The sequence below is a fragment of the Lepus europaeus genome, chromosome 12 (assembly GCF_033115175.1).
Source record: "Lepus europaeus isolate LE1 chromosome 12, mLepTim1.pri, whole genome shotgun sequence".
NCBI classification, from domain to species: domain Eukaryota; kingdom Metazoa; phylum Chordata; class Mammalia; order Lagomorpha; family Leporidae; genus Lepus; species Lepus europaeus.
In genome coordinates this window covers 101,275,686-101,301,960 of record NC_084838.1, presented here as the reverse complement: position 1 = coordinate 101,301,960, position 26,275 = coordinate 101,275,686, and the positions used below count along the sequence as shown (strand labels likewise).

At 41.9% G+C, this 26,275-nt stretch overlaps 1 protein-coding gene and 1 long non-coding RNA gene across 5 annotated transcripts in view; one reads left to right on the top strand and one right to left on the bottom strand.

Annotated features, from left to right (window-relative positions):
* The window catches only part of LOC133772061 (uncharacterized), a 190,058-nt gene that overhangs the window by 111,321 nt on the left and 52,462 nt on the right, over positions 1-26,275 (bottom strand). For all 4 annotated transcript variants that reach the window (XR_009867684.1, XR_009867687.1, XR_009867685.1 and 1 more), the window contains exons 5-6: positions 22,326-22,534; positions 2,436-2,520 (exon numbers count right to left, since the gene is read on the bottom strand). This is a non-coding gene — a long non-coding RNA (uncharacterized LOC133772061). The remainder of the gene's footprint in view (positions 1-2,435; positions 2,521-22,325; positions 22,535-26,275) is intronic.
* Positions 11,851-20,950, top strand: LOC133771904 (spermatogenesis-associated protein 31D1-like). The gene is made up of 5 exons (XM_062208290.1): positions 11,851-12,012; positions 12,435-12,480; positions 13,069-13,129; positions 13,415-16,958; positions 20,900-20,950. Exons 1-5 carry the CDS (start codon positions 11,851-11,853, stop codon positions 20,948-20,950), a joined length of 3,864 nt encoding a protein of 1,287 aa, XP_062064274.1.

Genomic DNA, 26,275 nt, shown 5'->3' with positions numbered 1-26,275 from the left:
CTTACAAGTTGCTACTTTCACTAATGGGGCCAATTTATTATTTGGAATTTAGGAGACATTGAACAGGGTCTTCTTGGGGAGCATGGATCTGCTGACATTTTGACATTGGATTTCAATCCTCTAGGGTTGTGAAAAAACAAGTATCTGTGGTTGTAATCCAGCTGGTTTGTGGAACTTTGTCACAGCAAACATAGGAATTAATATAGGCTGTCTGCAAAATGTCTTGTCTGGATCAAAGTGCCCTTGGCTTTGGCTATCTGTACACAGTTGGGCCGAGACTCCTTAGTCCTTACCCATTGTTTTCTGTGGCTTGTCCCCCACTTTTCAGTAATGACATTTCATCTCTTAGTACCAAAGAGCAAGAGGAGGAATGTACAGACCTCAGATGTTGCTAAGGTGGCTTTGGCCCCACCAGAGTAGTTTCCTTCCTCCATTGCATGATGCTTATTATCAACAGTGCTGTATGCTAGAAGGAAATGAAGCAGTGTTTTCAAGATTGTAAGGAAAAATATTTGCTTTTGAGGACAGAAAGGAGAGGGGAGGCTGGGTGTACTTATTTTTTGGTATTTTTCTTGTACCTTCTGTTCAGAAAGAGTAGCCACCAATGAAACCAGGCTTTTCCAGTTTTCTAACTGTTTATTCTTTGTTTGAAGGGCAGAGTGAGCGAGAGAGAGAGAGAGAGAGAGAGAGAGAGAGAAATGTAGGAAGGAAAGAGAGAGAGAGAGAGAGAGAGAGAGAGAGAGAGAGAGAGAGAAGCTGGTTCATTCCCCAAATGGCCACAATGGCCAGGCAAAATCCAGGGGACAAGAAGCTTCATTTGGATCTCACACAAGAGTGCAATGGCCCAAAGACTTGGACCATCTTCCTCTGCTTTCTCAAGCACATCAGCTGGGAGCCAGATTGGAAGTGGAGCAGCCAGGACTCAAACTGGCACCCTCTGAGATGCCTGTATTGCAGTCAGTGGCTTCACCTGTTATGCTATAATGCTGGTCCCTAGTTATTTATTAACAAAAAAAAATTGCCATAATGTGAAATGCATGGAAATGTGAGGGGGATATGCTGCTATAAAGTGTGTGCTATGTAAGGGGAAGGACCATTTGTTTCCATTCTCAATGTGCACCATGTGTGCACCTGGAACATCATAACCTTTCATTAGTAAATGAATTCATATGCTATGCACTAACAACGTAATTTAGCTCAGGTCAGTCACTGGCCAGATTTCCCTTGCTGCATCACGTGCACATATCTGAAGTTGTACCTTATGAATGGGTGAATGATTTTGTAGGTGGGATGTATGAATGGTTACTTTCCAAGTTGTATGTCCAAACATGTCCTCAAGATCATATACTCTGCACTTACCTGCCAATACACTTGACAAGGGCACTGTCCTTTAGCTACAGTAAGAATACATTAATATCAGTGCAAAGGTAAAATTTGACATTGCAAAAACATTTATAAAACACTCCATTTATTTCCAACGGAGATTAATTCTAACACTATATTATAGTATCTACTATAAACTAGGACTATGCTAATTACTGTCTATACAATATATCATTTAATCATTATGACTAGAAAATGAAATATAGATGGATTACTTAATTTGCCCATAACTATCAGAGCTGGTATTCAAATCTTTTACTCCAAGTGTAAAAACATTTTTTTGTCAATGAATTTCAAGTTTTAGTGAATGCAAAATCATCTAGGGGAGTTTGATAAAAACATAGATGCCTAGCTTTCATTCCTAGAGAATCAGTTAGTGTAAGGTGGACTCAGGAATCTCTCTGTAATTCTGGTGACTTGGATGCAAATGGCCCATGGTCCACACTTGCTGAAGGTCTGCTCTATAATACTAGATGTGAAATTCACAGTGAAAGTTATTTTGTATATAATACCTCTCATTCAACAGCATTTTCCCTTTGTGAGCATCTGGCTGTTTCAGCACTATTTATTGTTCTCACTCTTCTTTCCTGACCGCTTGCAGATTCACTTTTGTTACTATGTCCAAGTTCTGGACATAACTCCTTTATTTTGTTTCCTCTGGATAATTCTTATCATTAAACACATTTTGAGAACCTATGCTGTGGCTCAAAGGGCAAGAAACCTTAGAAAACACCACGGTTCATATTATGAGAAGACATAGACATAACATTTAGAGATGAACATTTAGAAAAAAATGCTCAACACCTTCAGGATCCCATGTTTAAACATACATATATGGGCTACAATATTTTTAGAAATCTGTGTACAGTTCAGTAACCCCCAGAAATCACTATTTTTCCTTTTCCTTTTTATCTCTTTCCTTTCCTTAAACTTCTTTTGCAAATAAGCAGTAAGCGTTTTGGAAAACAAGTCATATTTTCTGAAGAACATCTTATACAAATGCCATTAGAAAAGATAAAAGAAAGATAAAATATTGACATAGTAGTATTTACCTTTCAGGAGTTCTGCTTTTCCCCAGCAATTTGCTATGGTCTGAAATAGCGGGCCTGTTGTACATTTAATTTGATAGAGTCTAATCTTAAAAATGAGAAAAAAAACCCAGATTATATATATTTATGCACTGTGACCTGAGGCTTCCATTTAAATATGCTTGATGCCAACAAGGTAATTTTGACAAGTTCTTAAACATCATTTTTTTTTTATTTTTGACAGGCAGAGTGGACAGTGAGAGAGAGAGAGAGACAGAGAGAAAGGTCTTCCTTTTGCTGTTGGTTCACCCTCCAATGGCCGCCGCGGTAGCGCGCTGTGGCCAGCGCACCGCGCCGTTCCGATGGCAGGAGCCAGGTGCTTATCCTGGTCTCCCATGGGGTGCAGAGCCCAAACACTTGGGCCATCCTCCACTGCACTCCCTGGCCACAGCAGAGAGCTGGCCTGGAAGAGGGGCAACCGGGACAGGATCGGTGCCCCGACCAGGACTAGAACCCGGTGTGCCGGCGCCGCAAGGCGGAGGATTAGCCTGTTGAGCCACGGCGCCGGCCTTAAACATCATTTTTATAATATGTTATGAAACAGGCTTAAAAGAGTATTTGTGATGAATCACTGATGAGGAAACTAAAGCCCAGATATGTGAAATTATTTAGTTAAAACTGTGAAGGAAATTGTATAAACAACCCAAGGTCCCACTGGATTACTGCACAGTGAGTTCTGAGGCTGGAGGCGGTTTCCCAGCTGGATTCACAGGAAGAGCAAGTGCTTTCCATTAGAATGGTTCAGGCTTGTAATACCCAAGTTTCCATTTACATCTGAAGTCACAGAGAGTCAAGGGCTGACCCAGCTACTCATAGTAAAAGTGTGTGGGCTAAATGAAGGGTTGCTATCCAAATGATTACAGCATGGCTGTGTCAAACTCTGAACAATAATATTTCAGCAGCCTAGGAAGGGTTTTTGTTTGTTTCTCCCCGTATAAGCTGTGCAGTGGCCCCAGATGGGCTGTGCTGTGTAGCATATTTTCTTTTTCCCTCAGTGTAATGCCCAACATACTAGGAGTTGAAAGAATTTCAGTTGTTCTATTGCCTGTCTCATGATTCTTGGTACCTCAATTGGTAATATTAATAGTCACAGAAGGAAGCAAATGGGTTTGCAGACCTAAGAAACAAGCCACAGTCACTGATAATGGGAGAAATGCACAGGCTTTCTTCCTTCTGCAGAGTCTAGTTTCTCCATCTTTGGAGTATAATTCACTGAGATTTTCCTCCAGTAGTGTGATCTGCTGACTTCATTTGTACTCTTTCTATTGTAATCCGGTCATATTTAATTGTTACATGAAAAATAAAGGTCATTATGTTAATTGTTGATTGAGGTTGATGTTTTTCTGGGCAGTCGTTCTCCCTGCTTGTTGGGTGGACTGTCCTGGAGAAAGGATGAAGTATGCCTTTGAAAAGGTGGTAGAGACCAGGAGTCCTTGAGTCCCATATACCCTCCATTGTTGCCTGGACATATTTCTCTTCTTCTTATCACTTCCCCTCACCTCTATTTTGTACCTCCCACTAATTGTCATTCAGTCCCACTTGAGAGTCCTGTTCTTACTTCAAATTCATCATGTCCTCATCATTTCACCTCAGACCACAATTTCCATTCCATTTCAAGTAATTTCCATTTCACACACCCTGAGTCACAGTGGTGTCAGGTGGCTTGCAGTTTATTCCATGCTACAGCAATCTCTTCAACTCTTTTTACTTTTTAACATTCCACTTCCTACATGTAACGCCATCTCTCAGTATTTTGCCCATTGAAGTTCCACTTCTCCTTGAAGAGGTCACACATCATTTCCATAGAAGTTTTCTCCAGCTCGTCAAGGAAGTGTTAATTTCTGCTTCCTTTCCTGGCACTTTAAATTTCCTTATCTAGAATATGTGTTATGTTGTCATTACTTATTTACTCATCCATCTTTCTCGTAGACTGTGTGCATAGGGATGACATTTTGATTTCTACATTTCAGCGTCTAGCACAGTACATAATAAAAATTTGAGAAATGTTTGCTGAGTGACCCTTAGACTTTGGTAACTTTTAAATGGTTGGCATTAAATAAAAAACAGATTAGTTTATATAACTCCAGATATTCATTCATCCATTGATCTATCTCTTTACATAAATACATATCTAGCCACTATTATATACTAATCATGACACATGAAAATTAATATTTTAGTAAAACAATTATATAATGAAAAGAAGATTTAAAAGGTGTCAAGAATGACAGGCTGTTCTCATTCCCACAGCATACGCATGAGAAGAGATCACTGCAAGTTTTGCTTCCATGAAAAATTTTCTTTTTTTTAATAAAATGTATTTATTTTCATCATATTTGTAAGACAGAGATGAGAGAGAGAGCAAATGAGAGATAATGCTCATAACAGCCAGGGCCGGGCCTGGCTGAAGCCAGGAGCATGGAACTCAATCCATATCTCCCACATGGTGGCAGAGCCTCAAGTACTTGAGTGGTCATCTGCTACCTCCCAAGGTACACATTTTCAGGAAGCTGGAATTGGAAGCAAATTTCAGAATTGAACTCTTCATATGGGATGTGAACATCCCAAGCAGTATGTTAACCACTGTGCCAAATGACCACAAACAACCCCTATCCCCTGAGATAATTTTTAGACTAATGATTTCCCAAAAGTATTTACAAGGATTCCCCTATGTCAGAGCTTGGCACAAAGACCAAGGAATAGCTAAGCCACCATGCTTGAGATAGTTGTAATCTCCACTCATTTCAGCAAGCACATTCTATTATACAATTTGGTACTACATGAAAAAGGAGGCATTTGGGAAGCAAATGTAACCTGTACTTTGTATTCTTTGTGTCTTTTTAGGACTGCTCTTGGTTGACTTTCCCTACATATGTAAATATGGGGAATCCCTGGACTGTAACTTTGTCTTTAAAAATTCATATATCAAATTCCTTGTTTGATCCTTGGAAAGGGTTTGGAAGAAACAATCTTGGCTAGTTTCCTAATGTACAAACCAGAATCTGCAAGTATGGAAAAAGTTTCTCAACACTCTGATCCCTGCCCACCTGTCTCCTGTCAGATATTGATATAGGAAATGACCCCCTAAAATCCATGTGAAAATGTGCCCCTTAAAGTTCCCCAGAAGTCAAGTCTGGGGAGCCACATATATTACCAGAATTCAGGGTGCCAGATGATATCACCATATGCTTATTTATAAATTCCCAATATTAATAAGCTGAGGGAGTTCTTGCCTAATATTCAGAGAAGAATTCTAAATACTGGCATAAATAGACAAGGCAGCATGGTACATTTTAGGCTTTTATTTAGTGAGAAAATGCATAGGAGAGAGAGCTTTATCTAAGAGAGAGAGGGGGGGGGGTAAATCTGAGTTCATACCGAGTACTAGGAACCATCCACATGGAGGAGCACCTAGGCCAGGAAGCCTAGGGTGGGTGACCTGAAGGCCATGCACCCTGGAGGTGCAGGGCTACAGCCATCCCCCTCCTGGCTAGAGGCCAGGGCAAAGAAGAGGGGTGGACACACTGTGTCCCAGGCTTTTAATCCACTCTCAGAGGGGAGTGGTTAATTAACCTGATTGGCTGGTGGGCACCCAGGTGTAGCCAGGTAGGGGCATGAGGTCACACTGGGGCATGGTGAAGGCGTGGTCTTCCAGCTCACAAACCTAATCGATTTTAACCTGTATGCCTCCCTACTTCATTCCCCCCTCAGAGACTCCATCCCTTAATCCTAAGGGAAATTGATGAATGTCGATCATCTCTTCTGTAACTGCTTCCTGCTTATGAGGGGCGTAGGGCAGGCCCTGCCTATCCAGGGTCTGGAAGTCTCTGCCTATCCTATCTAAAAAATTTGTTTTGTGAGCTGGAGTAGTCTCAGTCATTGCCAATGTCGGTGTCTCCCACATGGTCAGTTATTCCCAGAGGTTGTGTTCTGAAATATACAAGTTTGTCATTTAGTATAAACCAATCATAAGTGGGGTGCCCCTTTAGATGAAAACAATGTATCTTACAGATTCGCAGATAGTGGGTAGTGATACGGTACCCTTATGTAGATTATAAACCCATTTAGCTTGAGTATAGAGAATTACAATAGAAGAAACCATTAGGTAGCTTTATCATCAATAACCGTTTCCAGAGATAATCAAGGAAGACAGGTACAGTATGTTTGCCTTAAGGTGACAAAGGTAAAAGGTTTACTTATCCTTTTTGCTTTTTGAAGTACTTAAGGTTTCTGATTGGCTTATAGAAACAATCAGGCATGTCTTTCACATGCACTTGTGAAGACTTAAGAGGTAGAAGTTTAATCCTCATTTCACAGAGGTAGTTGTGCTCAATAGCACCTGGTCAGGTCCCTTTTCTTTAAGCTGAAACTGATCTGAAGAGGATCTTATTATGAATGGCTTGCTCAGGAATTTCTAATGTTGGAGTGTTTTGTTAAAAACTCCTGGATTCCTTGGAACACCTTTTGCAGCTCCCCTGTCCAGCACAGTGTGTCTGTGTCAGGGGCTGTTTAAGCAAACATAAGGCTTAGAATCCAAATCCTGGAATCCATAACAACTTTTGTAGCTACCCTTTTCAGAATGGAGTCTTCATTAGGGCATCTTTAAAGCTATACACAAAAGCTTGGAATCTGAATCTTGGAATCCAATTCCACAGGATCCTGTCATCAGCAATTCCCAATCCTCGAGTTTTAGTTAGAAGAAGCTCCTTAGTTTCCTGGAACAACTTTTGCAGTTACCCTTTTCAGTACAGAGTCTGCATCAGGGCCTCTTTAAAGCTATACACAAAAGCTTAGAATCCAAATCTTGGAATCTGAAGTCCACAGAATTTTGCCATTCTTAGAAATCTCCTCAGCTGCCTTTTAATATCTGACCCCATGTTAAAACATATGATACAGGAATTTCACAGACATGTATCCAAGATCTTACATTTGAGGCACTTAATAAACTTTAAAGTAATACCTAAGAATACAGGCAATGGAGCTTGACACTTAGACATCACTAGAACTTATGATGCATAATATAACAAAGTAAATCATTGGGATCAAGTTTTACCATTAATGTTAATACTGTAGTTCTTTTGAGAACAGAGTTTCTACATGGGAAGTTAGTACACAGTGACTCCTGTTGTTAATTTAACAATTCGCACTCTTACGTGTGACATCAGTTATCAGCCGAGGCTCTTGACATGAGCTGCCTAGGCCATGGAAGCCTTTTGAGTTTCACAAACTCTATCAGTATTCAGACAAGGCCATAAGCAAGTGGAAGTTCTCTCCTCCCTCCAGAGAAAAGTACATCCTTCTTTGATGACCACTCTTTTCCACTGGGGTCTCACCCAGGGAGGTTTTCCATGCAGGGACACTTTTTGCATGAGTGTCCTGGCTTTCCATGCCTGAAATGGTCTTGTGGGCTTTTTAGCCAGACCAGAATGGCTTTAGGGCTGATTTTGAGGTCGCTGAGTGCTACTTAAAGTGATTGTCACTCCATGAGTCTGCGGTACAGACTCCTTTCCATGTTGGAACATTTACTCCTCTTTAACTCTATTATTATTAGTAGTAAAGGCTTAATCCTATTCACATGATCACTTTAACACTTAATCCCACCTATATGATCACTTTAAAATGTAAGATGTTACCATTACCATCTAGCCCAAGGGGATTTGTGATCCCATAGTAAGTTTTTTGTTTTTTTTTTTTTTTTTTTTAGACAGGCAGAGTGGACAGTGAGAGAGTGACAGAGAGAAAGGTCTTCCTTTTTGCCGTTGGTTCACCCTCCAATGGTCGCCGCGGTAGGCGTGCTGCGGCCGGCGCACCATGCTGATCCGATGGCAGGAGCCAGGTGCTTCTCCTGTTCTCCCATGGGGTGCAGGGCCCAAGCACTTGAGCCATCCTCCACTGCAGAGAGCTGGCCTGGAAGAGGGGCAGCTGGGACAGAACCGGTGCCCCCAACCGGGACTAGAACCCGGTGTGCCAGTGCCGCAAGGCGGAGGATTAGCCTAGTGAGCCGTGGCGCCGGCCCCATAGTAAGTTTTAAACTGAACCCTTAGAAGTAAATTCACAGGAATACATGCAGAGCTATACAGCTTAACAGTCTCTCTGTAGGACCTGAGGGGGGGGGGAAATATATATATATATATATATATATATATATATATGTATATATTACCAAGGAAATATAAACCACCCAGTCTGGGAAATGCCATTCCAGACTGTTAGAATCCCACTATGGAGGTGAAAATAACAAACTGGAATAAGGGGATCCACTCTGAAGATGAAAATAACAGACTAAAATAATGAAAATGTGATTAAATCCCACTTCAGAGGCAAAAATAACAAACTAGAATAAGTAGGATCCACTCCAAAGGTGAAAATAACAAACTAAAATAATGAAAATATGATTTGAAATACATAGCTCTATTAACCAGGAATGTAGCATGTGGTGGGCCATGAGGGCTGCCAATTTGGGGCAGACGTACCACCCTCCACAACAGGAAGTATAGCGTCCCCTATGTTTAAAGCTCCTCCTCCCTGATGCTAGCATGTTTCTAAGCAACCAGACCAATTCTCCAACTCGAAATTAGTAATTGAAAGCTTGTATGATAAGGCCCAGGGACAAAGAGAAATGTCTTAGAACTTTTTTTTAGCTGCTGATATTAGTTAACAAATTAGTTTTCAAAAGTAGGCAGACTTCTTCTGTATATCTGGGTAGATTCAAGAGGTAAAGGTTTAGTAATTCTTGATAAATGTACCCAGCTTAGAATTCCCTGTCACTTAACAGTAGTAGGAGGGCTCAGTAACATCTAGGAAGTCCCTCCTATTATGCTATAATGGGTCAGAGAAAGAGCCTTCTCTCCAAGTTTTTAATAAGACTAAGTCTCCTGGGGAGACAGGCTGTGGATGATTTTGGGATTTGGCACTGGAAAAATTTTGTTATCAAACTCCATAAGAGCCTTTGGCAACTTAGCTAGATTAATAATATATCTTATCTTGAGTTTCTGAATCAAAGAGGATTTCAGAAGTGAGGAAGTGTCTTCCATATAGCATTTCAAATGGTGAAGCTTTAAAATAGCCTTAGGGGCCATTCTCATCCTGAGGAGGGCAATAGGCAATCATTGAAGCCATGTTACTAAGGTTTCTTGGCAAAACTTAGCCAGAATATTCTTAAGATTATGATGGTCCTTTTCAATTTTACCTGGTGAGTGAGGTATCCAAGAGGCATGGAGATAATGAGACCCCTAAATCTGTAGCTACTGGCTGAATAATTTTAGCCACAAATAAGGGGTGACTGTCACACTGTCACACTGGAAGGCCAAAGCAAGTAACTATTTCCTTCAATATGGCTTTGGACACTTCTTGTGCCTATTCTATAGGAATAGGAGAGACTTCTATCCATCTTGTGGAAGTATCTATAAAGATCAGTAGATATTTGTAATTATTTGCTGAAGGCATGTTAGTGGAGTCTATCTGCCAGTCTTCACCTGGATACTTTCTCTCCTTGGTATAGGGGTTAGTAAGGAGGGGGATTTGATATGACCACCAGAGTTCTTTGGGAAACAGATGGTATAGGGGCACATTACTTCATTATAACAGCATTCGGTCCTTTCCCTCCAAATATCCAAGAGACTATTTACATCAGGTCTCCTCTCTCCAAATGGGCAAAGTCATACATTTCCTTAATTATTTCCCATTGAGAAGCCCTTGGGAGAATTCCTGGCTTCCCACATCTGAATCACTCCTCTGCTCTGGCAGGATGTCCCCTGGGCTGACTCTGAGCTTGCTACATGTTAGTTGTAGATATTGCCATCCTATGAATGTGCTATTTGCACTCTTTTACATGTTGGAGTATCCTTTCTGCTTCCATCCTATCTCTATTGTCAAACACTCAAAATGCTATTTTTACCAATTTCCTCATGGGGTTTGAGCTCCCATAGCCAGTTTTTGAAAATGTGCCTTAAGGAATAAGTCAATAGTAATGGGCACTCTACTATACACAGCTCAAAAGTCTCTGTAGAACCTGAAAAGACAAAAGTAGACATGGCTCTCTGTGAGCCCAGTTATGCTTAAGCATCCAACTTAAATTCCTTGTGTTAGAGAATTGGCATCCCTGAGTCTCCTTTTTATACCCCAAGATGGCTTTCTCTGTTCCAGACCAGTTGGTGGCTCTCCTGCAGGTTGATTTAGATCTTGAGTATTTTATCATCACCCAATGCTCCTTAAATTTTCCTAACCACAATACTTAGTATAACTGGCAAACTAGAGGGCACTGACACCACCAAGGTGCTAGTCTACCTAGTGGCAATTATGTATATGTTTGGGACATTTTCCCAGCAACCCAAATGAGCTTGAGGGTTAACACCACCAACACCACCACTACAGAGATTTTGACCTCTCGTGGCATTGTACCTCATGCCTGGAGGCTAAGTTCCAGGGTGATAGAAACCAGCTAACACAAGCCAAACCCTCCTGAAGCTTAAACCCTCCTGAAGCTCCATTGCCCTGAACATCTTCAGGGGCTTAAACTGCCACACATAGGGTATGCAAAACCACAGGGTGTATTTAACCCCATGTCTGGAGTCTATGCCCAAGAAGATGGCCCAAGCGCTTGGGCCCCTGCACCCACATAGGAGTCCTGGAAGAAGCCCCATGCTCCTGGATTTCAATTGGCCCAGCTCTGGCTGTTGTGTCCATGTGGTGAGTGAACTGGTGGATACAAGACCCCTCTCCTTCTCTTCCTTTCTCTCTGTAACTCTGCCTCTCAAGTAAATATATAAGTAAGTGTCTTCATACAGTTTAAGCTATATAACCAGAAAATAAGTGCTAAATATAGTCCAACATTGCTTGAAGTCATTATATATATTTATTTTACACTTATGTGTTTTGTGCCTTTTGAATTATGAGCTCCTCTGAAGACAGTAAAGGATGAAACAAATGAACAAAATAATACTTAGCATTCATAAAACTAAACAAGTATATCGAACCTATATTTTGAATCTGGGTTGGTGTAAGGCAAAAACAGTATAGCTGGTGGATTTGGTGATATATGTGATCTTAAGAGTATAAATGTCTGGAGACAAGCAAAAATTCAGACTTTCAAGGCTGTGGAATTGGTGAGCTTTAAGTCAAGGGCACCTACTAGTAAAGTGGACTCAGGTAACATCTGAATTATAGATAGAATTTTGACATGGGATAGGAGAAAGCATGGAGTTTGAAGATAGAGTGAAAGGGCTGGATAAGAGGTTCTGCGGGCACATCATGATGTCATCCTCTCTGGCCTCAGACTACCTTTGTGACTCATGGTCTGTGATGTAGAGCTGGAACTATATAGTCAAGGGCTTGACCCCTCAACCCTCAGTTGGCTCTCAGCAGCGTTGTGATTCAAATAATGGAGTACGTCCTCTCATTTCTGAAGAGCAGCTCTATTTTTATTGATAGCAACCTCAACTACACTTTTATTAGTGGGTTGGGGTTGATCTTTTTGTACCTGAGCTACCTGGTATTAAAGCTACTTTTCACAACCATCTGGAAAAATAAGACCATCAAAAAGGTAAGGGACTATGGGTGAACTCCAAGAGAGATGTTGATGTTGCTGTTGTTTCCCATTTCTGTTCTCACATTTCTACACTTGATCTTAGCCAAAGGGCCGAGAAGCGATGTTCTCACATTTCTAAACGAGTTTTGTTTCCTCAGAGAGAAGCCAGAGATGGGAAGTCTGAGGAAGGACAGAGCACCACCTTCCTAGGGGCAGAGGCTAGGCAGGGATGGGTTTGGGGGGGAACAAAGGCTTACAAGTGAAGCTCACGGACCCCCTATCTGGTATGGTAGAGGTTTCCAGGATAAAATCCCACCTGTAAATATTAGTAATGTAAGGAATACATGTCTATAGTTTAAGATGAAGAGATATTCAGGGTGGTAAAAGGAGGAAGAGAAATGAAACTCAGTCCCTTATTCTTTACTTTTTGTTCTCAGCGTCGGGGTAGAGCCAAGAGGCGGCGGAAAGGTGGAACATTTAGAGGTAAGGTTCTCTGTGTTCACACTGAGCTTTGCAAGGGTGATCCTTCATGACTCAGATCCAGGGCCTCAAAATGTCAGTTGCTATATACAGTTTCTCTGTGAAAACAGAATACTCAGAGGAGAAAGTCATGGGAAAGACAGTCAACCTGAGACATTTCTCAGAGTTCTTCCTTAGCCCATCTGTGGGCAGGAATCTGAGATGCATGGACAATGGGTACTGCCCAAAAGATGATGATGTGAGAAATAAGTATGGACTACTAGTTGTCTTGTAGTCAGAACTTCAGTCTCCCGCCTTTATAGATGTCCTATGACTTCTCGGGTACTCTCATTCTTCACTGAGCACTCTGCTGATATCTGAGCTTCATGTGGTGAGTTTTAGCATCACACTGTATAACATACGTGAAAGTACTTTATAAATATTGCCACATACACATGTGAGTCTTACTAATATTAGTGACAATCTTTCCATAATTACTGATTCTTGGCGCATTCAGAATTTAGTATCCCCAGAGGCTCCCATAGGGGGACTCCTCTATGCTTCTTATGCTTCTACTTTCATTACATATGTTCTACTCTCCTGATTTCCCAGGTACAAGGATTAACCAGAAAGAAGCAGAGGAGGGATGGAAGCTTCTTTCTGTTTTGAAAAGGTGATTAATCTTTCCTCTTTTTCCTGGTCCCCCCCCCTTTTTTTTTTAACATGTTCCATATATTCCAGGGAATCAGTGAAGCCTGCCATCATGAAGTGAGGCAGGTAGCCATAGGAACGGAATGTGATGAAAGCCTCAGGGAGGGGCTACAGTGTATAGTGTGACATCACAAATGTGAGGTGACGGGAACAGTAGGCTTGGGCTATCCCTACCCACACTAGGCCAGCAGACCCTCCTTTCCATGTTGTGGTCTTAACCGCAGCTTTTTCTTCCTGTTTCCTGTAGACCCCAGAGCCAACATCAAGATATCACCAGCTTCTGTCACCTGCTGTGTCCAGACCCTCACTGTACGGTGTGTAACAGAGTGGCTGCCAAAGTCAGTCGACTGCTGTCACTGGGGTACCTGCTAGATACTTCCTCTGTGCATTATGTGGCTTCCTCAGATTCTGTGATTAAGACCTCATTCACTGTGACATCTGGCCACTCAAAAACTCGTCCAAGAGGCCAAAAATCAGCCTCTTTGCGTGTGCCATCTCCACCTCCCCCTTCTACTGTCTCACTTAACCATGGTGCTTCTTTACCTGGTTTGCTGTCCCCCGAACCACCAGCCGACTCAGTACCACCAGAGCCTATTCCTCCCTTGGCTTCAAAACTCCCAGTGGACCCTTTCCCACCCCAACCTATTGCTATTTGCCCTCCCACACCACAACATACTCAGAGATCAGAAAATGATCTCCATCCAGAGTTTGCTCTGTCTGCAATGAATAGCCCTGATGGGTTGTCAACTGATACTCCAAGAGTCAGTGAAATTGACCATTCAATGCCAGAATCATCCTGGCAGCAGGCCCAGGTCAAGGATGCCAAAGACTTGTCCTCTTCCAACTTAGAACAAGACTCCCTTTGTTTTAGAAACAGCAAAGGCAAACCAGAGGAGCTGCAAATGAATCAGCAGCCTCCATCGCCTAGGTCCTCTGACAATCAGTTACAAGAAAAATGTATGCAATACTTTTTCGGTCTTCCATCTTTGCACAGTGAGTCCTTGTGCTCAATTATCCATCATTCAGATGACTGCCCCTCAACTTTGGTCATCTTTAATGGCATCTCCAAAGCTTCTACATCTCAAGGATCTTTAGGACTTTCCAATTTCCAGCCTCTGATCTTGCCTGAGATCCAATCTCAATCCTCAACTAAAATTTTCTCCCAATCACAGTCACAACATGCTACTCAGGCCCAGTCTCAGTCCAACCTTCAATCTCCAATCCCAATGCTACCAACATCTCCCGATTTCCAGCTTAGGATCTGTGGAGTGTGCTTCCATAGACCCCATAATGAGGCACAGTGTCTCATGCAATCTGAACTTCATCAACTAGAATACAATGTGCTACAGAAAGAACAGGAACGTTTATGGGGTTTACCCTCGATGGTCCAAACATCTCAGGAATACTATTGTCCTCCACCTCCCAACTTTTCATTGGTGAGCCAGTCCTCCAAAATCCATGTTCCAATCTCCATCATTCCTGGAGATTACCCTCTGAGCAGTGAGCTTCATAAGAAATTTGAATACCACCTTAGAAAGAGACTCATTCAACACCGATGGGGCCTACCCCGCAGGGTCCATGAGTCTCTGACACTGGTGAATCCTGAGAGAGATGTTCCTGAAATATATGCACCAAAGAGTTTTCAGAGACTCAAATGGATATCTTTGTTGAAGGAACAGAGTAGCAACAATTTAAGGAATTCTGAATCGAGCCGACTTCCAATCTCCCATGAGACAAGCTCAGAAGAGTCTCAGTCAGATAACGATGAGAAGGGCCATCAGAGACACAGCCCAAAGAATGGCCCTAGTGATCATCTATTGAGTGACCCAGATGGATACTCAGATAACAGTTTAAGGTCTGACTCTGATAAAGATCAAGGAAGTCATACAGTGAGTCTGTATGGAAATGATTCAAAGGCCTCAGGGATAAGTATAAGTCAGAAACAATTAGAAAATGCACTCAAAGAACATTTGAATAAGAAAATTGGGGAAATAAATGAGGGTAGACTTCCTGAAACTGTCCATAGTTCATGGCATGCCCTCAAGCAGACAATGTCCTTTGCTGAGAAATCTCACAGCCAAAAACAGATAGATGGGGCATTATCTGTGAGAAACATTAGCTTTCACACTTCCCAGGAGATTTATTTCTTGGCTTCTGGCAAACAAAAGATGCTGGAAGACCATATAAGCAGTTTTTGCATGAGGATGAGGTGTGGCCTTCCCACCAGGGTCCTTGAATCCATACAGATCTTCAACAAGAGAGAGGACTCATCTTCTTCCTTAGGCCATTCCTATTGTTCCTCCCAAGATAGCCTTAGTTCTGCGATGCATTCCAAAGTTATGGTGTCCACTTCACTTGGTAGGAGCTCTACACCAATGTGTAGAGACAAATTGAAGATAAAGTCAGCACCCAATCTGGATCATCTCCTTCCTGCTGCATCACTTGTAGGGAAGGGAGGGCAGGGGGACCTGAGACCACTGTCCCCAGAGGAAAACCAGGAGCTTGCAGGTGTTCAGATTAAGGGTGGCAGACAGACTTGTCCGTGCATCACAGGCAAAGAAATTAAGAAACAGACTGGACCAGACAGTGGACACAGCCGAGTGCTGGTGTCCACGAGTCATGATGGGACTAGACCTGAGCCAAAGGATAAGAGAATGAGTTCCAGCAACAAAGAAGAAAGGCTTCAGGCTCCCAAAGTAAAGACTTCAGAATACTTCCCAACGTTTAACAAGTCTAGAGAGATATTTAAGGCAAAGGAGCTCTTTGCTCTTCAATCAAAATCTGCCAATGCCTTGACAACCAACAAGTCAGGGGACTCCACAGCGGTAGCTGTGAAAACAAAGAATGAAGAAACTATCCTGGCTACTGAAATTCCCTCACCAACATCAGTTTCCCAGGATCCTAAACTATCAGAATATAAAAACAACTTGATTAAAGAATTAAAGTTGAAATTGCAGGATAGGGATCATATCTCTGTTAAAGAGCAGACTATTGATATGGCTGTTGCCTCAGATAACTTGATTTCCAAAACCTTGAAGACTCATGCCCAGGGTGTCTCCAATGGGAAGATCGAAGCTTCTCAGGTTATGCACGTACATTTGGACAGCAAACCAGTCAGCATGGAACAGCATCAGGAGCCCTGGGTCCCTAAGCATATCCTGCAGAACTGCTGGGATAAGAATGTCCCACCAAATCCCAAATCAGGAGATCTTGGTGAAGGGGATGCAGGGTTGGGGACACCACAACCCAGGAGGAACAGCTGCCCTGCTCAAGACAGGGCATTAAAGAAGATGCTTGGAAGCAGATCTTCCCCAACCTCATCACTGAAGGATCAGCCTCCTCCTGAAAATCTGTTTAAAAAACAAATAAAGACATTTTTGCAATGGATTTGTCCTAACAGCACAAACAAAAGGCAAGAAAGGTTCCTTGGGAATGGGACCTCCCCACCATCATCTGTGCAGAGACAAAGCAAAGTTAATAGTAGTGCTGCTTCTACTGGCAACACCAAAACTCTGAAAGTGACGACAGACATTGGCAAGGTGTTAAATGTGAAACCAGGGAGTAGCCATGGTGTCAGAATCACCTGCCCCCAAGAATCACATTCTTCTCCTCCGACAAAGCCTGTGAAAACACTTAAGGCACAATTACAGGCCCAGGCAGATACTGTCCAGGGACATCCTTTTAACTACACAGCTTCCTCCTGTAAAACAAAAACTACAAAGTCCTGTAGCCAAGAAGTGCCCTTGGCTGACCAAAATTACCCCTCAAAGAATGCCCTGAACAAAGACAGGGTGAGACAGCCCCAGAAAGTTGTAGCATTCAAGGATCAGCCGCTATTGCAGAGGCATCTGGCATCCATGCCCAATAAAGAGTTCCTGCCCCATCCAAACCATACCTGCAGGCGTCAAGCCAGCCAGCTATCTCCAACCACACCTACATTTTCTGAAGGCACTGTATTGGGAGATCTGTGTCTACTTTTCAAACATAAAATGCTCCTTCAGCATTTCCAGGGAGGAAGATTTCCTCCTACCAAATAACTCATCCATTTTTGAAAATACTGATTTTTCGTAATAAATGTTCTAATGATTGTTGTCTTTATGTGTACTATTTGGAGACATGAGATTTGAGTAACATAGGGTTTATACTTAGGGAAAAGAATTAGTTCAGCACTTACTCATTATCTCTTTTGGATTTAAATGATGACATACCACTGAGCTCTAGGGGGATGGTTATCAACTGCCCCTTAAGGCCCTTCTGACCTGGAGAAGTCTGAGGACATGTGCTGTTTCCTAGTCTGTAAGTATATTGTGTTGCAGCCCATATACCCTGCACCTCACTGACTATTTCTTGGCCTCTGGAGGAATAAAGGAGGTAAGTCATCACATCTGAAGAGGGTCAAAGTCACATATCTTTTTCAGAAAATTGTGCATAAACTTATTTTTTAAAGAAAATATTGTAATGACTAGAGGATGTCACAGGTGGGTGAACTTTGCCTCAGGCGGGGTTGAAGATTACTGCCATAGTAGACATGGGATTGATTGGGTTAAGGTCTAGAAATGTTAGAATTGTTGGTTGAGAATCTGTCGTGAGAGGCATAGTATTGCATTGGGAAACCATACTTTGGGGCATTGATGTTTTCCTACTGGAAAATAAGCTTATGAAGGTAGCCCCCTGCCACCCATGTGGGAGACCCAAATGGAGATTTGGGCTCGTAACTTTTGTCTTGACTACCTCCAGCATTGACAGCTATTAGGACTTTCAGCCAGAAGATGGATGATATGTCTCTCTGTCTCTCTTTCATTCTGTATCTCTGTCTTTATTTTTAAAAGATTTGTTCTTTTTTTTTGAAATTCAGAGCCACAGGGAGGAAGAGAGGGAGAGAATCTTCCATGTGCTGGTTCACTCTCCAGATGGCCCCAATAGCCAGTGTGAGACCAGGCTGAAGTGAAGAGCCAGGAGCATCATCAATGTCTCCCAGAAGGGTGACAGGGTCCAAATACCATCCTCCACTGCTTTTCCAGGCTATTAGCAGGGAGTTGCATTGGAAGTAGAGTAGCCAGGACATGAATTGGCACCCATATGGGACGCCCGCACTTTACCTGCTAATGCTGCAACACCAGCCCCACACTCAGCCTTTCAAATAAATAAATGTTAAAACATTGAACAATTTCCTGGAAGGCACTTAAGGTAGCTTTAAAGTAAAAAGTTGGAAATTCTGGTTGTCAAAATAAAACAAAACTAAAACATGTTCACTGCAGCCCCCTCACTCTACCATACTTCTATCTTCTTATCCGGAGTTATGCCATTCCACCTGCATTGTCTGAAGCTTAATGTTGCAGAATCAATGGATATTCTGTGGAGGTCCTGGGATGGTAAACAATGTGGGATGTGGCCCAAGGCAAGGAACTGGAAGCAGTGGAGATCAGTGGAGGAGCTTATATCCATGTGGATTGACAAATCAATAACATGGAGACCTCTACTCTCCCATCTAGAGTCTTACTCCAGTTAAGTTGCTGCCACACCCCAGTGTTTACCACTGGGAATGTCTGCCATCTGAAGTATTATAGTCTGACCCTTTGACCTCAACCCTCTAACTTTGCAGCATATACTGTATATTTGTCAACTTTTGAACTCTGGCTCATAATTTTTCCACTTATTCATCTACCCAATGGCCTCAAGTCTGCATTTCCTCCCTCTTTAAGCAGATTTTATTGTCTTCAAGATAATATTTAAAGGGCTCCACTCCAAATGACTCTCTTCCAATCCACTTTAATCTTTCCTGTCTGGCAATATCCCATTTCTCTGGCTTTTCCAGAAATGCATTCCTATAAGTGACTAATAACTATTGTATTAAATTTATGATCAACTCTACTGATTTTAGGGGTAGCTCTAGCACTGCCTGGAAATAATTTATTCACTCAATTTACAAATCATTATCCTAACCTATGTAACAGTGAACAAATGAAACAGAACTTAAGTTACCTATTCCCTAGTTCATGCTCTCTTCCATACTACTCAAAACCATTTGAGATCTCCTACACTTTCCTGAAACTTATGCTGTCTCTCCTTGGTTAGCAGATGTGTTGGACTGACCATTTACAGAGTAAACTGGAGATCTCTACTCTCCCATCTAGAGTCTTACTCCAGTTAAGTTACTGCCACACCCCAGAGTTTACCACTGGGAATGTCTCTGCCATGTGAAGTATTATAGTCTGACCCTTTGACCTCAACCCTCTAACTTTGCAGCATACCCTGTATATTTGTCAACTTTTGAACTCTGAGTCATAATCTTTCCACTTATTCATCTTCCCACCAGCCCCATATCTGCATTACTCCCTCTTTAAGCAGAGTTTATTGTCTTATTTAAATTGTCTTATTTATTGTCTTATTTAAAAGCCCTTACTCCAAACGACTCTCATCCAATCTACTTTAATCTTTCCTGTCTGGCAATATCCCATTTCTCTGGTTTTTCCAGAAATGCATACCTATAAGTGACTGATAACTATTGTATTAATTTTATGATCAACTCTACTGATTCTAGGGGCAGCTCTAGCACTGCCTGAAAATAATTTATTCATTCATTTCACAAATCATTATCCTATCCTATGTAACAGTGAACAAATAAAACAGAACTTAAGTCACCGATTCTCTTGTTCATGCTCTCTTGCATTCTACTCAAAACCATTTGAGATCTCCTACACTTTCCTGAAACTTACGCTATCTCTCCTTGGTCAGCACATGTGTTGGACTCACCATTTACAGAGTAACTAGAAGCTACCTCATGGAAGTCTTCATCAAATAACTTCCTTCCTTTGTTCCTTCCTTCCTTTCTTCCTTCCATTTTTTCCTCCTTCCTCACAGAAAAAAATCATTTTCCCTCCACAGTACTCAACTACAAAGGAATCAGACTTCTAGAAATGTCTTTATTGAGACATAACTAAACTCTGGTCTTGATGGATTGACTTATGCATGCCAGAAATCCTTACTACCTCCTTCCTCTCTTCACGAGGCACTCAATATCTTTTTCTTGAAGTTTTTCATCACAAAGATGTTTAAACATACACAGGATCAAGTAGAATAATGTGATTCTCCATGTACTTACTCTACAACTTTCAGTCACCATTTGGCAGGTGTGATGTACCCCATCATTACACTATGATTAAAGTGTAAATTTACAACAATTTAAATTGTTCATTCATCTCTTAGAAGGTATGTTATTTGCCTTATGTAAATGCTCTCAAAATTTGTTTGATATTTACCACATGATGAACATATTTAACCACAACAAATATAAAAACCATTGGTGATTAAAACACATTGAGCTGGCCAGTGCTGCGGCTCACTAGGCTAATCCTCTGCCTGCGGCACCGGCACCCCAGGTTCTAGTCCCGGTTGGGGTGCCAGATTCTGTCCCAGTTGCTCCTCTTCCAGTCCAGCTCTCTGCTGTGGTCCAGGAAGGCCGTGGAGGGTGGCCCAAATGCTTGGGCCCTGCACATGCATTGGAGGCCAAGAGGAAGCACCTAGCTCCTGGCTTCGGATCAACGCAACGCACAGGCCGTAGCGGCCATATGGGGGGTGAACCACCAGAAGGAAGACCTTTCTCTCTGTCTCTCTCTCTCTGTCTAACTCTGCCTGTCAAAAACAAAAAACAAACAAACAAAAAAAAAAAAAACAGAAGAAAAACCACATTGAGCTTTGTAGTTTTTGGCAATCAGTTCTGCTCTGCCTTCAGGTTAATCCTGAGGAGTCATTAGAAGGTATTCCTACCCCTACTCCATACTGAAAGTAATCTTACAGAACAAATTCAGTGCACAGCATTACAGTTCCTTAACCACACAGACAACATAACATTAAAAGGAACTGAAGTAGGAAACGGTACAGGTGGACAAAACCCTGAGATTGCTATGCAAATGTTTTCAAATATTTAGAAGAAATTTTTTCCTTTTAAAAATTTAAAATAGGTCATTTTGCTTCCAGTTATACTTAGTAGATCAACTATACTAATAGTTCGTGTCCTTCCTAAAATGCCACTGAAAGTAAAGAATTATAACAGAAGCTCCTTGACTTCATTTCTCATAAAGAAAGTAGAAAACCACTATGAAATGCCACTTCACACCTACTAGAATGATCACAATCAAAATACCAGATAACAGGGGTAGGCATTTGGCACAATGAGTTGAAGCACTTCTTGGGGTGCTACCATCCCACATCCAAGTGCTTGGTTTGAATCTGGCTCTTCCACCTCTTTTTTTTTTTAATGTGTTTCCTGTGGCTTTTAAAAAAGATTTATTTTATTTATTTGAAAGAGTTACAGAGAGGCAAATATCGAGAGAGAGGTCCTCCATCTGCTGGCTCACTCCTCAGATGGCTGCAATGGCTGGAGCTGTGCCGATCTGAAGCCAGGGGCCCGGAGCCTCTTCCAGGTCTTCCACATGGGTGCAGGTGCCCAAGGACATGGGCCATCTTCTACTGCCATCCCTGACCACAGCAGAGAGCTGGATACGAAGAGGAGCAGTAGGAACAAGAACCAGTACCCATATGGGATGCTGGAGCCCCAGGCCAGGGCTTTAACCTGCTGTGCCACAGTGCCAGCCCCTCTTCCTCCTCTTATCTAACTTCCTGCTAATGTGAACTCTGGGTGGCAGCAGGTGATGGCTCAAGTACTTGGGTCCCTACCACTCACTTCAGAGATCTGCATGGAATTCCAGTCTCCTAGCTTTGGCTTGGCCCATTGTTATGGGCATTTGGGCAGTGAACCTGCAGATGGAAGATCTCTCCCCATCTGTTTCTCTGTTTCTGTTGGTTTGTCTGTCTCCCTGTCTTTCAAATAAATGAAAACAAATGAATAATAACTGGAAAAAAAGATATAAGTTTTGAGAAAATGTAGAGAGATACGAAGTCTTGCATACTGCTAAAGAGAATGAAAATGGTGTGTTTTGGAAAACAGTTTGACGGTTCCTTAAAATATTAAACACAGAGTTGCCAGTGAAGCCAGCAATTTTTCTCCTAGGCATTATACACAAGAGAGATTAAAAATTAAGCACACAGAAATGGCACATAAATATTCACAGCAACAGCACTCACAGCAGCCAAATGTGGAAACCACACCAATGTCCATCCGCTGATGAATGGATAAGGAAAGTGTGGCACATACTTACAATGACCCATAATTCAGCCATAAAAAGGGAACATTGATGAATGCTACCACAAGAATGAGCCTTGAAGTCCTTGGGCCTCTGCATGCATGTGGGAGACCTGGAAGAATCTCCTGGTTCCTGGCTTCAGATTGACACAGCTCTGGCCATTGTGGCCATTTGGGGAGTGAAGACTTCTCTCTCTCTGCCTCTGCCTCTCTGTGACTCTCCACCTGTCAAATAAATAAATATATATATAATATATATATTTTTAAAAAAGTCAAGGCAGAATAAAAATGTGTTGGGAAGAAGAGAGGGAATTTGGAAGAGGGATGGAGTAGCAGAGCAGGTTCTGTGGAGGGAACAAGATTTGAGAGCATTCAGGAACACAATAGCTTCAAAGGGATTCTAGGGGGAAGAATACTAAAAGATGTTTAAATTGTTGCCATGGGTAGATATGCCATGCCCTCATCTTCCTCTTTATTGGGCTTTATGCACTTTGGTACAGGTTACTCTGTTCTTTAGTAATGGTCTTTAGCAAACATGAATCCTTTTGAGGAAATAAGGGGGAGTGGGCTGTTGCTGAGTCTATTTCTGATTCTGTAGAGTTAAAAATACATTGTATATATAGAAAGCCTTATCTGAGAACAGAGTAAATGTTGAGGGTAAAAATCCCTGGGCATATTAGACTTTTTGTTCAAAACTTACATGAGGTCTGAGTTAATGCCTAGGTAACAACATGGTATAATGGAAAGATATGGTTAGAAGGTAGCATGGAGGGATCTAAAGGACCACAGGAGGATGAACAGATCATCTAGTGTGTAGGGGGGATAGGACTGGGAATTCATCTCCCCCATGTTGTTCCTTCTCCCAAACTCTTGAACTTCTAGTACCTATGCTAAAGCTTTGTGATGTGGGCCTGGAAATCTGGTCTAGAACGTATATACTTAGTGTCCAGTTTCTGTTCATGTGGGCCATGTTCTTTGTCAGAAGGGCCTTTCTGAAACATGGCTGGGATACAGCTTGGTTTCCAAGGTATTCCTATCATTGAATTCCTGGGTAGTGCTTCGCCTTCTATTATTAAAGAGGAGTCTATGTTTTCTAATATTCTTGCAACAGAGGCATCAGTCAGGTGAGTAAACCAGAGCTACTAAGAGGGTTTAGCTCTTCCTTCTGTTCTAACACAGGAATTTAATGCTCTCAATTTCCCTCTAAGAACTGCTTTTGCTTGATACCACAAAATTTCCTAAGTTGAATTTTCATTTTAAAATAGTTTAAAATTCCTCCAGACATATCTTTGACCCATGTGTTAATATTGTGCTGATTAATCACCATGCACTTTGGGATTTTCTAGCAATCTTTCTGTTACTAAATATTAGTTTTATTCCATTGCAGTCAAAGAGTAAATTTAAATTTCTATTCATTCCAGTACTGTGGCATAGCAGGTAAAGCTGCTTTCTACAGTGCTGGCATCTCATATGGGTGCCAGTTTGAGACTTGGCTGCTCCACTTCCAATTCGGCTCTCTGCTATGTGCTGGGAAAGCAGTGGAAGATGGCCCAAGTCCTTGGGCCCCTGCACCCATGTGGGAGACCTGGAAGAAGCTCCTGGCTCCTGGCTTTGGATCAATTGGCCATTGCAGCCAATTGGGGAGTGAATCAATGGATGGAATACCTCTCTCCCTCTCTGCCTCTCCTCTCTCTGTGCAACTTATATTTGATAAGTGACAATTAGGTCAAGTTGACTGATGGTGCTGTTCAGATAAACAATATTTTTATGATATTTTGCTTGCTGAATCTGTATCTTACTAAGAGAGACTTGCTGACATCTCCAACATTCAAAAGTGGATTCATCTGTTTCTCCTGTGTTTCTATTTTTGCTTCATATACTTGTATTCTGACATTCTGTTTTTAAGTGTATACCTATTAAGGATTGCTGTTACTTCTTAACAATTCGCCCTTTTGTACATTCTGCTCTTTATTCCTGATAATTTTCCTTGTTCTAAAGTTTGCTTTGTCCAAATCATATTGCTACCCTCCTTTTCTTGATTAGTGTGAGCATGGTGTATTTTCCACTATCTCTTTACTTTCCACCTGTCTGTCTTTATATTTAACATGAGTGTATTGTAGGTAATATATTACCTTTTAGTAGGTTAAATTAGATGAATTACATTTAAGGCAATTTTCTCAGACTTGGATTATCTACCATATCTGGAATTGTTGACTATTCATTGCAACTTTTCTGTCTTCTGTGATTTTCAATAATAATTTTATTTACCCTCTCTTTGATTTAGATGATATTTTATTTACTCTCTCTTTGATTTAGATGATATATTAAGGTATACAATACATTTTGATATAGGAGGATATCTACAAGGGTTTGTGCAAAATGAAACTAAAAGACTGTTGAGGCCAGTGCTGTAGCGTAGCAGTTAAATCTGCTACCTGCAGTGCCAGCCTTCCTTATGGGTGCCTGTTTGAGTCCTTGCTGCTCCACTTCCAATCCAGCTCTCTGCTATGGCCTGGGAAAACAGAAGATGGCATAAGTCCTTTTTACAAGATGTATTTTTTTTAAGATTTATTTATTCATTTATTTGAATTTAGAGTTACACAGGTAGGAAAGGAGAGGCAGAGAGAGTGAGAGAAAGGCCTTCCATCCACTGGCTCACTCCGCAGTTGGTCACAACAGGCAGAAGTGTGCTGATCTGAAGCCAGGAGCCAGGAGTTTTTTCTGGGTCTCCCAGGCAGGTACAGGGGCCTGAGGATTTTGGCCATCTTCTACTGCTTTCTCAGGCCATAGCAGAGAGCTGTATTGGAAGTGGAACAGCCAGGACTTGAACTGGAGCCCTTATGGGATGCTGGCACTGCAGACGGTGGCTTTACCTGCTACATCACAGTGCCAGCCCTAATAAATCTGTTTTTAAAAAGATATTTTTGTTCAAAAGTTTGAAATTCATAGTTTTCTTTTCTTTTTTTTTAAAGGGTTTCCTTCCATTGTTTTAATCCCCAAATGTCCGCTATGGCCAGCACTGTGCCGATCCAAAGCCAGGAGCCAGGTGCTTCTTCCTGGTTTCCCATGTGGGTGCAGGTGCGCAAGCACCAGGGTGATCCCAAACTGCCCTCCTAGGCCACAGCAGAGAGCTGGACTGGAACAGGAGCAACCAGGACTAGAACCGGCATCCACATGGGATGACGGTGCCACAGGCAGAGTATTAACCAAGTGAGCCATGGTGCCAGCCCCAAGTTTTCTTTTTCATAATATGCATTTCCATCAACATTTTGAAGACTTGTCATACATAATGAAATGATTATTTCAAATATTCATGTTAGGTAACTAACATAGTCATAATCTGTTACTCCTTTGTAATTTGCTTTGTTTCATGATCATTCAAAAATCTACTCTCTTAGCAAGTTTCCAGGACACAATACAATATTACTAACCATGACCATAAGTCTCATGATGTACATTAGTTCTCTAGACTTCTTCATCCTCCATAACTACAACTTGGTATATTTTGACCTCTATCCTCTCCTCTTACCATAACCACCACTGGTACCTATCATTCTATTTTCTGTCCTATGTATTCAACTTTTAAATTTTCTTGTTAGACTTTCTATATGAGATAACATAGTAGTTTTCTTTCTGTGTTTTCTTTCTTTCCATTAGCATAATGTCCTGCAGTTTCATCGTATTGTTGCAAAAGGAAGGCTCTTCTTTTTCAAGGTCTCTGTAATTCTAACTATGAAGGCACTTAAAAAAATTTTGCGGCCGGCAGCATGGCTCAATAGGCAAATCCTCCACCTTGTGGCGCTGGCACAGTAGGTTCTAGTCCCGGTCGGGGCATTGGATTCTGTCCCGGTTGCCCCTCTTCCAGGGCAGCTCTCTGCTGTGGCCCAGGAGTGCAGTGGAGGATGGCCCAAGTGCTTGGGCCCTGCACCCCATGGGAGATCAAGAGAAGCACCTGGCTCCTGCCTT